Source organism: Pyrus communis, chromosome 4, assembly GCF_041283825.1.
Source record: "Pyrus communis isolate YQ-2024b chromosome 4, ASM4128382v1, whole genome shotgun sequence".
Classification (NCBI taxonomy): Eukaryota; Viridiplantae; Streptophyta; class Magnoliopsida; order Rosales; family Rosaceae; genus Pyrus; species Pyrus communis.
Window position 1 is genome coordinate 5,801,483 of NC_142568.1, and position 14,543 is coordinate 5,816,025.

Here is a 14,543-nt window from a genome sequence, read left to right on the forward strand (position 1 = left end):
CACATTTTTACCAAAGCAAACTAAACTATTTATCAAAACGAACTAGAAAACCACATTTTTTTTTACCAAAGCAACCTGAACTATTTATCAAACTGAACTAGAAAACCACACTTTTTTACCAAAGCAACCTGAACTATTTATATAAGTGAAATATTTATCAAACTGAACTAGAAAACCACACTTTTTTTTACTAGAAAACTGAACTATTTATTGATTTATATCTGAATAGATCACAACTAGAAAACCACAATGATTTTGGATGCACAACAACATGGCCACACTATTTATCAATCAAAATAACTCAAAGCACTTACGAAACTTAACTAAAAATACTGAAGTATTGATGGATTTACATCAAAATAGGGCATGCTATTTAAGAAAATGAACTAAAACACCACATTATTCTGGATCCATACTGTTTATTAGATAGAAACAAAAAAAACTACACTATTTATCAAACTATACTGTTTGTTGAATGTATAAATTATTAACAGAGAATCACACTAGTTTGTGTAATAGCGTAATATATGTTTATACTAGTTCGTGAATGCATCCAAGGTTTTACTATTTCCATACATTTCAATTCTATTTACAAATGAAGCAAATTGTAAACTATTTCGTAAACACTATTTATTAAACTTAAAATTGTGAATTATTTCGTATACACTGTTTATTAAACTAAAACACCACCAGAATAGAATGTTGATTATATTTAAGTTATTTAAGCAAAGCAACCAACATATGAGAGAAAGAAAATACTATTTAAAGGTTATAAGAAAACGAACTGCTATCAAAGTGAAGTAAAAATATACCATTTTGCATAAACATTGCTCATTCAATGAATCCGAAGCATGCAAACTTACATGTTACTGTGAAATCACCGAGAATATCAGAAATTTTATGGTACGTATCTCTGTTTTTTCTCTGTTGCTTTTATTTTCCAATTTTTTTTGTGTGTTTTCGTCTGGATGCAAATCAGAATACTTTGAACTAAAAACCTAATTCATTTTTTAGAATCTCAAACATGCAAATGTGCATATTTAGTGAATTAAAGTAATAAATCATCAAGAATATCAGAATTTATAGGTTCGTGCCTGTGTTTGTCTGATTTCGACTCTGAAAATATACATTTCGAATGTTTTCAGTTTTTGGTCTTCAAATGGAGTTTTTGGGTTGAGAAATCCCAGATTTGATGTGTAGATTATTGTTTGAAAACTTGAATCGAACTTGAAAATGCTTTGAGATCTTGAGGTTTCGAGGAATGGATGTTTCGATTTTTTTGTACAGTGTGAGGGGTTGGTGAACATTAATGGCTTTGGACGGATGATGAATTTTAGTAACTGCAACTTTGGCTGACGGGCCTGGGTTAGACTCCGTTAGGGGTAATTTTGGAATATTAATTGTTATGCAGTTTGGGCTTTTTGTTGAGCCCGTGTGTTTTAGTTTTTGTAGGGCCTGAGATAAAAGTTTTGTGTCCTTATGATTAAAATTTAAGCCCTTTTTATTAAATAATAGTTTAGGGTGGTTTTTCATTAAAAAAAAAGTTAGTCCAAGCCCTTTTCGTTAAAGATCCCTTATAATATTGGTTGATCTTTGATATCTCCCATACGTACCATTGAATTCTCATAGATTTTGATTCATATCAAAACTTTTGAACTTTGCCACAAAATGCAACTCACACAATGCAATTTTTGTATTCTCAAAGTAAGATTCGGTGAATAATGAATATACATTTACACACACACACACACACACATATTATATAATACTTTAATATTATATAATATTCGGTTTAGGTTTAGGTACGGATATGGATTGGGGACCCCTATAACTATATCAAAAGTCATAACCGAATAATATTTATGGTTTTTCCCTATACCCAAAATATACCCGAATTTTCATATCCCAAATTTAATCCATTCGAACAGTTATCTATGGTTATCGAGTGTAACGGTTAGAGTTGACATCCCTTACACGATAATAAACATAACTCCCTCCAATAAAGCAAAATTTAACAAGAAAACTGTGATTTTGCACATCGTTTTCTTTTTCTCTACAAAACCCATATATAGCCCATAACTGTACAACGACCCATATCCAAATCAAGCGCCTAAAGCCCATCTCAAAACTTCCAACGCAATCTAACTTGCTCAAAACGCTACAATTTCAAACACAAAACGCTCACCGCTCGATTGATCCTTTGCTTCTTAAAGCTTCCAACGTAAGCTTCTTCTTCTCCAAAACCGCTTAAATAAATACAAACCAACGCACTCACACAGTCTCTGTCACTCAAAATCTCACTTCTTACTTCTTCTCCCACTGAGTGAGAACAACCGACTCCGTTCCACCGACTCACTGAGTCGCTCACTCAGAATCCAAAGCTCTCGGCTTTCCCGCCAAATTCCTGCGCTGCATTCCCACCGACGCTTACTCAGACGAGGTCAGTGATCTTTCTTGTTTCTGTTGTTTTTACAATTCGTGTAATTGAATCGGTGCTCTGTTTGGTTGGTGAGAAAATGCGGGAAAATTACGAGAAATGTGGTAGATTTCATACCCACTGTTAGTACTGAATTTGTGGACATTATGAAATCAATTTGGTGCTTTCGATTTTCCTTCAGTTATTTGGTTTTCTCAGGAACCAAACAGATTGTTGAATTGTATCGCATATTCAAAATTCCCACTTTACCTGATTTAGTGCTTGCTTTCTGCTTGCACTATGCTGAGTTTTCCCAGGAAAATTGATTTTTTCGGGAGATTATGACGAAAATCAATAGGGAGCATCCAGAGGATGCCGGTGTCGGTTCACACGAGAAAATGGGTTTCCTTTTTCAAGCATTATATGAAGCTGAATACTGTTCAGATTCCCCTTTTCCGAAGCCAAGCTTGATTCACTGGTATATGGTTTCACATTTCATTTCAACTAACGTTTTTATTTGAAGGGGGAATATGTATGATAGATAGAACATGATTCATCATTGAAAAATACGGGAAAATTAGGGTCCATTACTTGGCTACGCATTATCGCAATTGAGTTCTTTTTTTCTCCGGTACTCAAATTTTTCGGTCTGTGGTTTGACATTGCTCAATTTGTTGTATTAGGAGAACCACGGGTCCAACAAGACGGTCAGTGAAAAGCTGGACAGCGGAAGAGGTCAGTGATAGATATCTTAGTTTGCTAATTGATAGTAATTGTATGGTGGTTTAGTCTCAGTGCAGGTTTTCTTTATGTATCTTCTGCTAGAATTCTCAGCTTCTCAAAAGCTTATCTCTTTATTAATCAGTTGAACTTTGGTTGACAGGATAATCTTCTAGGAGAGTTAGTCACAAAGTTCAACAGAAGCAGTTGGAAGAAAATAGGTGGGCATGCCAATTTCTCCTGTTTGCTTTCGAAAATCAGCTTTTAGTTTCGTGCGAGTTGATAACAAATGTGGTAACTAGTATAACTTTATGTCTGCACATGAATGTTTTGAGAGCTTAGGCATGGGATTCGTACTGATATAGGCTTCGGAGCATTGGTGGTGATGGATTCTAGACTTGTTTTGTGTACCTTGCATTGTTAGAATTTAAACATCACTTTCCATTTGATGGTTAATTATAGAGGCAGGTTCTTCGTTTGTTCATGAAGATTATTTTCTTATTTCTGCAGCTGCAGGTCTCCCCGGGCGCACAGATATTCAGTGCCTGCAACGCTGGAAAAAGGTTTTAAATCCAGAAGTCGTCAAGGGAGCCTGGACAAAGGAGGTGCAAAAAGTTATTCTTGCATGTTTTTTTATCAATGCAGAACAATGTTTTGCTGCAGGCTAAACTGATATGTGACTGGTCCTTTCCCTTTTCTTATTTTTCTTTGTCTTTGGATTTCAGGAAGATGATTGCATTATCAAGCAAGTCGAAAAACATGGTGCCAAAAGATGGTCTGTTACAGCTGAGTTCCTACCAGGTCGAATAGGCAAACAATGCCGAGAAAGGTACATGACCATGATTTTTACTCGGTGTGTCAAACTGTTGGCATCAAATGGTTGACATTCTCTGTCTTCTGTAATTGTTAGCTTTCAATTATACTGTAACCCCTTCCCTTTTAGTGTAGATAATATCGTTTGTTTTAAAAATAAAATAAAAATTGTACTTTAACCTTTCAGCTTTGCACTTACTAGTTTACAGAATAATGAAGATAATAACTATTTTCAGGTGGCACAATCACTTATGCCCGGCAATTAAGAGAGATGCATGGACAAAAGAAGAGGAGCAGATTATTGCTTACTACCATCAGTTGTACGGTAACAAGTGGGCAGAAATAGCAAGATTTCTACCCGGGAGGTATGCAATTGATAGTTGATAGAATTGAAGTTTTGTTTTGGATTTCTTATATATATTTAGTTAAACTATGGCTGGTTTGGAACATGAATATATCTGTAGTTTTTCGCCTGTCAGTTATGGTGTATGATGTAAATGGGGGAAAGTCTGGATTGCTCATCTTTTTGATAGCGATTATTATACGACAAACTAGATTTGCGTCTTCTACTTCACTAATTGTTCAAATTCAGATTTCTGAAATGCATGTGTACTTTTTTGCTGCTGAAACAAAGCTCGGGAAAATACGCTATACAATGTTTATTTATAGATATTGGTTCCTTCTGTTGAATGCATCTCATATCCATTGAAATTGGCAGGACCGACAATGCAATTAAAAATTTCTGGAATTGCACGTTGAAGAGGAAATTCGATTCATACTCACCTAATGGCTGTGAAGTGGATATGCAATCTGATGTCTTAAGTGGTGAGGCAAGAACAGATCGTCTCGAGGTTGAAGAAAATGGACAGATTTCTGACTGTGTGGTCTCACTCAATCATCTAACGGAAACGGAGATTAGTGACAATGCTTGTTCTACTGAGTTGACTCTTGGATTTTCTTACAGTCACGACATTCGTTCAGAATGGAAATCTGTCAAAGTGCAGAAGCGCAGGTCTACGGAGGGACGAGCAAGCAATTTAATAAATCCACAAATTGCCACTCCATTTGCTTTCATGGACGCATCCACTAGTACCAAATCGAACTGCATTCCTCCCACTAGGCCACCTTGCTATTCGACTCCCCGAAGCCTTGCGCAGAACACCTCTGTTAGCAGTGGCAGTCCGGGGTCTAGATTGAAGAACTTAGCATTGAGTTTCAAAAACACTCCTTCCATCATAAGAAAGAAAAGCTCCAGAAGGACTGATCCTAATAACTTCCCTGATGTCGACAGCTCAAAGGCATGCTCCACGTTGAGTAGTACTAGTGACGGAGGAGGTACCAACAGCAGCGACTTTGCAAACGGGAAGTTTGGTTCATTTTCTTTCCGTCATAGGCCTCAAAATTCAGCGGCTGTTAAATCTCTAGGACGGCGCCTAGAACGCGAATTCGATGCAGAAAAGGATTCGGGTAGTGATCAATGTGGCCATGCACTCTCTGCATATGCGTCTCCAGATGTCGGTTTTGGTGCATAACCTGTTTTTTATTCTACTCGTATGTAATGGGAATTGGTCAAAGTGTAGTCATTGCAGACCTTTTACCAGGTTATCTGCAATTTCCATTGCCCAAAATGAAGGAATCCTTTTCTTTCACCTTATCTTGGATCTTATTAACTCTCATCACATTGAAGCTCTAGCATTTTTGCAAATTAATAGGCTCTTGCAAATCTTTCATTAGATCACAAGGTGGAGTCCCCTCCTTCAAATTTCTCTTCTGTCCAGCCTTCCTCTATTTAAACGATCACGATTAAATCATGTCAAAAATGAAAATTAATGAATCCAACTCATTGTGGTCCTAATAATGAAAAAACTCCGACTTATGACATTTGAACCATGATATGAAATGGGTTCATTAAAACTAGCAAAACATAAATAGAATTTCTAAAATAGTAAAAACTAAACAAGCGGTGCAATATGTGATCGCCCAAGACAATATTTCAGGATGTGCAGTATCTCGTTGGACAACTACTATGTTGTCATCCCCACCCATTACTTATCTTCTGAGTAGTAACGAAGAATTAATTGAGATCAATTAATAAAATTAGACATACATAATTAAATAAATATTTAATTTTTTTTATATAGTATGTATATATATATATATATGCAAGATAAATTAAGATTACAAAATATTTATTATTATAATAAAACGCTCTTAGTTCAGTTTTAATTATTTAGAATTATCCTCATACACTTCGAAAATATTTAATCATTTAGGATTATCGTCATCCAATTCAAAAAAATTAAATATTATCTAATTATTTAAAATTATCCTCATCCAATTCGAAAATATTTAATCATTTAGGATTATCATCATCCAATTCGAAAGGATTAAGATACCGGTATCGTATTCGACAAGTCAAGTTATTCGTTACAATCTCTACAAAAAAATATCGCTTTCAAAACAAAAAATAAAACAAAAAAAGAAAATAAAAAACAAAAACCTCAACAAAAAGAAAATTACCGCACTGCACGTCAACTAGGGACCCGCAGGAGATGACGCAGTCCGACGCGTCCACCGCAATCCGGTCGCTCAGTCTCCCTACACCCCAATAGAAAGAGACCGTGTAGGCCACGCTCTCCACTGCGCGTGCAACGTCCAGTGACCGGCCCTAACAGAAAAGGGAAAATCGCGCCAAAGGAAACGAAGAAACAAACTTCCTTCTACTGCTGAAGAACTTCCCCATTTGGGTTTTTCTGCAAATCATCGAAATCCGCGATTTCAATTATTTGATGCTTATCCGGATTTATCCTAATCCTCAAACAGCCGAATTCCATTTTTTATTATAAATAATTCAAATTCTGCACTCAGCAATCCAATTCGATACGCACTTCACTTTCTTATCCGGGTTCCCAAACAACCTCCTTGATTCGCTCTCAATCCGTTTCCATTTTTCAACTCTCTTTCTCTCTGCTTTCTTTCTCTGAGCCGCAGAAAGCAGAAGCAGCATGGGGTCTATGGAGCAGACGATTCTGGTGACCGGCGGCGCGGGGTTTATAGGGAGCCACACGGTGGTTCAGCTGCTCGAGGCGGGGTTTAGGGTTTCCGTCATTGATAATCTCGATAACTCCGTTGCCGAAGCTGTTGATCGCGTCAGGGACTTGGTCGGCCACAAGCTCTCTCAGAAACTCCACTTTCAGCTGGTAATTCTAGCTTTGGATTACTCTGTTTGGTTGCCGAGAAAATTAGGGAAATGAAACGGAAAATAATTTTGAACTTTTTTGCTGTTCTGTTCTTGTTAGTGTGTTAGTGTCGGTTGGATGACGAGATCTCTTTTATGCTTAGTAGACTAGCTGCTTTAGCTTTACATCGCTCCGTTTGGTTCCCAAGAAAATTAGGGAAATCAGGACTGGAGAAGGAAAATTTTGGCTTGTTAACTCTCTTTTTCTGATTTAGTCAACTGTTTAGGTTCGGTTGGATTATGACTGATCACTTTAGATATTAAAATGACAGAGCTAGAGAAAAATCAGCTTTTCTATCAATTTTCAGTGAACTTTTGCCCTGTTTGGTTCCTGAGAAAGCCTGTCAAACTGATTTCTTGGTTTCTTTGGTGTTATTCTCGCTAATCAAATTGGTAATATCTGTGTGCAGGGCGATCTCAGAAATAAGGACGATTTGGAGAAGCTGTTTTCTCAAACTAAGTCAGTAATTTTTTTATTAGCATCTAAGTATGTCATTATAATGTTTAGGTATTGACATTTCTGCTGGATAACGTGACAGGTTTGATGCTGTAATCCACTTTGCTGGCCTAAAAGCTGTAGGAGAAAGCGTTGCACACCCGCACCGTTATTATGATAACAATTTGGTTGGAACTATTAATCTTTACGCGGTCATGGCGAAATACAATTGTAAAAAGGTTTGCTTCTGTTTTCTCAGTTCTGCAGTGGAGCCTCAAATTAGGTTGCGATATTTTGTTTCCCGTATGTTAGGATCAGTGTATAACCAACCACAAGAAACCAATGGAACTTGGATTCGTGTTTTAAATGCTCGTTATGTCTGCATGTGAGTGCTAGATAGATAGGTAGACCCTCAGTATCTTACAGTTGAGCTAGATGATGAAATAACTATCAGTATCTTTAAATTACGCACTTAAGCATCGGTGAGCTGTAATTTAAATTGGCGACTGTTTTTTCGCGGTCTCTAGTGCCCTATAAAACTAAATAGAAGCAAGCACAAAATATATTACGAACAGAAGAGCACTGCGGTTTTGAATTATTGGCTTTGCCATTTAGAGTAAAGAAGCGCATGGTGTTTGCTAACCGAATGAATATGATGTTTTCTGAGTGTAGATGGTTTTTTCATCATCTGCAACTGTGTATGGACAACCTGAAAAAATTCCATGTGTTGAGGATTTCAACCTTGTAGCTTTGAATCCATATGGCCGTACCAAGGTATACACCATGTCTTTCTCCCGCAATTGTTGCATTCTCGTTTCGAGTTAAAACTGGCATAAAAGGGATGCAGCCTGTCTTCTCTAACATCAAATTTACTCTTACTAGCTTTTCCTTGAAGAAATTGCTCGAGATATGCATAATGCAGACCCAGATTGGCAAATTATTCTGCTGAGGTACTTCAATCCTGTCGGGGCTCATGAGAGTGGGAAAATTGGTGAAGATCCCAAAGGCATCCCAAACAACCTCATGCCGTACATACAGCAAGTAGCTGTTGGAAGATTGCCTGAGCTTAATGTCTTTGGTCATGATTATCCCACCAAGGATGGTACTGCGGTATGTAAAATCCATTAAGATTTTCCTTTCTTTAAGACAATTGGGCAGGAGTGGTAAGAATTCACTTAGTTGTTTATTGACCTCCATCTACTACGAGTCCTCTGTTTAATCGAGTTAGCTTGGTCTGCATATGTTCCACTCATAGCATCGTCTTTAATCATGCCGCTGATACACAAATTTCTTGTTCACCATATGTAATCAGGTAAATCCTAATTACCAGTTTCATTTTACTTTTCATTTTTTAACAGATCCGAGACTACATCCATGTTATGGACTTAGCAGATGGTCATATTGCTGCCCTTCAGAAGCTTTTTACAACAGAGAATATAGGTGATTGATCTAATTTCAACATTTATTTATACGAAATATACTTGCTGTCCCCTGCTGGTAGTTTTTCATCAGCATCCCAAGTTTCTAAATCAATCTATCGTATAAGTTTATTTGGAATTGGGGTGTTTTAAAGATAATTTCATGTCTTAGGTTGTGCTGCCTACAATCTCGGAACTGGACAAGGTACATCGGTGCTTGAAATGGTTGCTGGTTTCGAGAAAGCTTCTGGCAAGGTGATTGTTCGTCTCCTTCAAAATCTATCCCTTCTCGCTCTCGTGCACACATTAAATATGCGATACTGAAGTACTTCTCGATTGTGTGTACCAGAAAATTCCTATCAAACTATGTCCGAGGAGGCCAGGAGATGCTACTGCTGTTTATGCGTCAACAGAGAAAGCTGAAAGGGAACTCGGGTGGAAGTATGTACATTTCAATCTATTCGTTTTTCACATGTATTCGTCACGATTTTTTGTTGCCTGTACGATGCATCCCATTTGTATACATATAACTCATGTTGAACTAGGTTGACTATCTATCATCGTGGAACTGTATAATTCTCTCCGCTAATCTGATGTCGGTTTCAGGGCAAAATACGGAATAGAGGAGATGTGCAGGGACCAATGGAAGTGGGCAGTAAACAATCCTCACGGTTACAAGTCGAAGTATTGAAGGCGTTGGCATGTATATACGCGCGGCAGCACACCGAAGTTCAGTCCGAAATTGGACGGAAGAAGATCCTGCGCTTGATATGAATAATTTCCACACTGCCTAAAAGAAGTGTAGTTGGGAAACATCAACATATGTTTCTAAATCAATGTGTTCTTCCTTGTTTTTCTTTTTATTAGAGAGAAAAAAAAAGGTAGTGGGAATAAATTCCTTTGGCAAAATATAGATATTATAAGCATCGAAAAAGAAAAAGTTTTTTTTTTTTTTTTGGTAAAAGAAAAAGAAAAAGTTTAAATGGTAGGATTGTGATGGGTCAAAATGTCCTAGGGGAATTGGAGAAACGTACGGGTTTGGTAAAGTTTGAACAATTATTGAACGTTAGACTGGCGACCTTTATGTTTTTGTCATAGATTGAAGACAGTATTTTGTGTTGCAGGATTACGATACGTCAAAAATTCTATTATTTTAATTAAAAAAATGTATTTATGATTCTTTTCGAGTCATCATTCCGGAAAATCACTAGCGTAGACAAATGGAGGTTAGTATTGTGGAGCGAGGTTGACATACGATACGATTGAAGAACATATTCATCATAAAAGTAAAGTTCTAATTTAGTTTCTAAACTATCATCAAATGAAAATTCGGTCCTTAAATTATTTTTCAGTAAATAAGTTCTTAAATTTATTAAAAATTAATAATTTCATTCCTACTGTTATATTCAAAGTTATTTTATCAAATTTTTTGTCAACTCACTTAACACATTTTAGAGAGTAATATTGTCATTTTCTTATCTATAAGTTCTTAACATTTCATATAAGTTGCGAATTTAACTTTTAATTTACCCTCTAAAGTTAACTTCATACATTATTTCTTTATAATAAAATTACCCTATCTACCCTCCAATGTGTATGTGTATCACATGCAAATAACGTAACTTAAATTGACGAAAAATTGAATAAAATAGTTTCGAATCTAATATTATGAATGTAATTGGCAGATTTTTATAATTCAATAACTAATTTTTCTAAAACAAAAAAGAAAGTTTAAGGACTTAATTTTCACTCAAGTTATCATTTAGGGACTAAATTGGCAATTCACCCTAAAAGTAGATGTGTTTTGCTCACGCAATAGTGACTTTTGAGTTTTTGGTCTCAGTCGCAATAGTTGAATGCCTTTTTCTTTTTATTTTTATTTTTATTTTGAACAAATGATATTATCCACATAAAGGAGTGTGGGAGTGGGCTAGCTTCACAATGGACAAGTCATAATAATATAGTTTAAATTCGTCTTTGGCGAAAATCAAACCTAAGATATTTCACTTATAAGTGAAGAAAAATATTACTAAACCGTAGTACTAAATAGTTTGAATGCCGTTTTAATATGAAGAAAATATAAAACAAAAAGTTGCAGAATAATTCCATGTTTAATCAGAGGGACCTCTGGCCTCTTAATCAGTGGCTAATATAATTTAAGTGGAGATTGAAAGTGAATTAGATGTTGTAGGGACCCAGAAAACATCATAAAAAGAAATTAAAAATATAATTTAAGAAACAAGGATGAATTTAGAGGTGGCTACGTGTTACACTGTCTGTCTATTCTTCACAAACAAGTATGATTAATTAGGATTATGATGTATTAGGATTAAGGATCCGATCTCTTGCGTCCTCTGCTATTCCAAGCAATACTTAGATAGGATTGGGTTTTATTTTAGGGATAGGATTGAACTGACAGCGATAGGTTACATAATTTATGTGTGTGGTTGGACCACATAATCCATCATAGTTTTTTTATTTCAGATTTGTAGTCAATCCATTCGGTATTAAATTTTTCTCACCAAACATAGACTGGGCTACAAGTCCAATTTAATTGGAAATCAATCATCTTATCCTGCCCACCAAACGGGACCTTAGAGTATAGGCCTCATACTTTATATATTTCCAATCCTTGTTTATGATATTTGATGCGTTAGGAAGAATTGTCATCCTGCAATCATGTAATACAATTAGTCCACCTGTTATATCACAGGTGGATGACAATTTTATGATTTAGAATATAGTACTAATAACATATTCATGTGTGTATTATTATGAATAGATTAATTATACTACGTGAACATATTTCACTAAACAAACAATAATTTTTATCTTCTTATTTATAGACATTTTTAATTTATTTGGGCATCTATGTTTGGTAGTTAGTCTCTTATAATTATTGTGTTTTCAAATGCTCACCTAATAAAACACATAAAAAACGATTTTAGGTGTTTTTTTTTTTTTTTTTTTTTTTGGATATTGGACTGTAAGTTTTATTACCAACAACACATAATTACAAGAGATAGGCTCGCATACAACGCAAACACAACAACAAAAGTAGACAACAAAACCAAGCCCAACATAAAACAGAACAAAAAAAAAAAAAAAAAAAAAAAAAAAAAAACCAAACAGCTTGCATCTTCAGACTCGAACCAGTTGCCAGAAAGCAAGCCAAATCGAGCCCTTAAAGTGGCTAAAAAGAAGGCTTCAACAACTGCCAAAGTGCTAAAAAACCAGCATGGACAAAAGGAAAGAAAAGGAAAACAAGAGGAGCAAGGGGCTACCACCAACCCTAATCATAGCCAGGATGAATGGCAGTGAGGAGAAGAACAGAAGCTGGAGATGCACTCACATGCAGGCGGTGAGAAGAACTTTCACGAAGGAAAGAAGAACTCTCACGAAGGAGAGAACGTGGTGCTTTGGTCTTACTTGATACCATGTCAAATCATCGAGTCCAATGACAACTTCTACATCTCTCTATTTTGAATTGGCTCTTTATTTTTATATTATATATATATAACTACATACTTATATCAAGTGCATCCTTTCCACCTATAATATTTGTCCACAAAGTCATTGTTCACTGTTAAGGATCTTTTCCGAATTCTCTTTGTAGGGATTCAGATGATCGAATCGTGTCCGTTCATCGTACATCGTGCAGTTAGAAATTATTTAAAATTTAAAATTTAAAATTGAATATAAATAGTATCTAACGAAAACTAATCACAAAATATATGATGAACAGATACAATTGATTGATCCCCGAATCCTTACAAAGAGAATCTAGAGATGATCCTTGTCCTTGCAACAAAGCTTTGGAGAGGCACTGTGTAAATTTAAAAAAAAAAAAAAAAAAAAGAAAGAAGAAGAAGAAGTCAAACAAACAACGTAAGAATGTCTTACACTTCTTATAATGATTAAGAATGTATATCGGATAGATTTGTATTTGTAAAACGAAAGTTTCTAATCCAATTGTGTTGAAGAAAATTATATGGAAATATTTAAAATAAGAACGTGAGGTCACACGTCATAAAAAAGCAAAGTTTTAAAATACGTTAGGCGTTAGTTAGGCAGCATGTTGGGGCCTAGGTAGATTTAAGTAAATCTATTATATTTCGTGTATATAAGTGTCTTTTTATACTTACAATATATATCATCATAAACTACAAAATATAATGATGAAATATTGGAACATAATGAAAACATGGGAAACAAACATATTATGTGTGTTCATTTAAGTACACAACAAGTCCCTAATAATTTATTGTAAAAAATAAAATGCAAAATGAAAGTTATCTATTTTCTGTCTAAATGAGTCACAACCTAGGTGGGTGCCTAGGCGGGTCTGGACAGACTAGGCGGGTGCCTAGGCGGTCTAGGAGCCATTTTTTAATTTTCAAAATCTAAGCATTAATTGGGATAGTGGCCAACCGTCTAGCCTAGACGAGACTTAGAAGACGTTAGACGGGAATTTTTAGAATAGTGATAAAAAGCACCACAATTCCATAATTACAAACTTAGCAAAAAAAAATTTGATATAAACCTATCTTTTGAAATCTATATTTTCTCTTTCAACCTTTTCAAATCCCTCTCATTCTTTCTCATATTTTTTATATTTGTCTTTTCAACTCCTCTCTTTCAGCATATTATTATTTAAAATATATTATCTTCATAGTTTAATTTTAAGTGATAATTAAATGCAAATAAGATAATATCAATATACTTGATTTTTTACGAGATTCTTTTTTTCTCTCTTTCACTTAATGAAAGAGAAACTTTTTAAAAGCGACAAGCACGTTGGGGCAAGCAAACAATAGCACACGGTAAAGATTATAACATGTGAACTAAGAGAGCCCATACGGAAAAGGAGGTAGATTGTCTTTCATTTCTTTTTATTTTATACGATCATGGTTAAGCCACGTAAATATTTTATATTAATTTTTTAATAAAGATAATAAGACAAAAAATAATAAGAATATAAAATGTTAACGTAAATTAACCGTGACCGTACAAATATAAAGGGATGTGAAGAGAATCCAAGCAGGAGGGCAGACGATAATGCTTTTGAACTACACGTGGAAAGTAATTCTACGCTCAGATGCGCATTAAATGAGGCAAATGTGATCTTAATAAATTTGTACTTCAGAAGTGGCGTCTCAATTAAAATTACATAGCAAACAGCTTGATGTAATTCACGGGCCATAAAAAAGCATCAGATAAACAAATTAGTCCAGAAATATTTGATAGGTAATTCGAATTTAAGACATCTTGTGGAAAAATGAAAAACAAATTATTATTTGGGCTTCGGATAATTTTGAAAATAAAATAAAAGAAAATAAACAATGCTTATTCCTCTTCATTCTTGGCCAATAATCATGTTTTTTGGACTCAAAAGAAGGATTTGGATTCTCATCAGATTCTCTCCATAAGGATCCTAAAGATCAAAGAACACGAACCGTTGATAAAAAATAGTGAGTCATAATTTTTTTCTTTTTTATACTT

At 35.1% G+C, this 14,543-nt stretch overlaps 2 protein-coding genes across 3 annotated transcripts; both read left to right on the forward strand.

Annotated features, from left to right (window-relative positions):
• The first annotated feature begins 2,284 nt into the window (after positions 1-2,284).
• On the forward strand, positions 2,285-5,603 carry LOC137722434 (transcription factor MYB3R-3-like). 2 transcript variants are annotated; one of them, XM_088692409.1, is made up of 8 exons: positions 2,285-2,440; positions 2,696-2,894; positions 3,100-3,151; positions 3,300-3,357; positions 3,647-3,741; positions 3,862-3,965; positions 4,186-4,314; positions 4,668-5,603. In XM_088692409.1, exons 2-8 carry the CDS (start codon positions 2,758-2,760, stop codon positions 5,479-5,481), a joined length of 1,389 nt encoding a protein of 462 aa, XP_088548535.1. In that variant the 5' UTR covers positions 2,285-2,440; positions 2,696-2,757; the 3' UTR covers positions 5,482-5,603. The 2 variants fall into 2 exon arrangements, with proteins under 2 accessions (XP_088548535.1, XP_068317538.2); XM_068461437.2 differs by having other exon boundaries at positions 2,734-2,894.
• Positions 5,604-6,591: 988 nt separating this feature from the next.
• On the forward strand, positions 6,592-9,950 carry LOC137722435 (bifunctional UDP-glucose 4-epimerase and UDP-xylose 4-epimerase 1). The gene is made up of 9 exons (XM_068461439.2): positions 6,592-7,149; positions 7,598-7,647; positions 7,727-7,862; positions 8,296-8,397; positions 8,506-8,733; positions 8,982-9,063; positions 9,214-9,296; positions 9,391-9,482; positions 9,648-9,950. The coding sequence occupies exons 1-9, from the start codon at positions 6,955-6,957 to the stop codon at positions 9,730-9,732; spliced, it is 1,053 nt and encodes a 350-aa protein (XP_068317540.2). The 5' UTR covers positions 6,592-6,954; the 3' UTR covers positions 9,733-9,950.
• The last annotated feature ends 4,593 nt before the right edge of the window (positions 9,951-14,543 follow it).

What these genes read in the sequence shown, in the direction of transcription:
- LOC137722434 (XM_088692409.1), top strand. Translation starts at nt 2,758, where the DNA reads ATGACGAAAATCAATAGGGAGCATCCAGAGGATGCCGGTGTCGGTTCA. An exon ending in AAGCAGTTGGAAGAAAATAG is followed by an intron (nt 3,358 to 3,646) that starts GTGGGCATGCCA and finishes TTATTTCTGCAG; the next exon opens with CTGCAGGTCTCCCCGGGCGC. An exon ending in GCAAGATTTCTACCCGGGAG is followed by an intron (nt 4,315 to 4,667) that starts GTATGCAATTGA and finishes TGAAATTGGCAG; the next exon opens with GACCGACAATGCAATTAAAA.
- LOC137722435 (XM_068461439.2), top strand. Translation starts at nt 6,955, where the DNA reads ATGGGGTCTATGGAGCAGACGATTCTGGTGACCGGCGGCGCGGGGTTT. An exon ending in AGAAACTCCACTTTCAGCTG is followed by an intron (nt 7,150 to 7,597) that starts GTAATTCTAGCT and finishes ATCTGTGTGCAG; the next exon opens with GGCGATCTCAGAAATAAGGA. An exon ending in ATCCATATGGCCGTACCAAG is followed by an intron (nt 8,398 to 8,505) that starts GTATACACCATG and finishes TACTCTTACTAG; the next exon opens with CTTTTCCTTGAAGAAATTGC.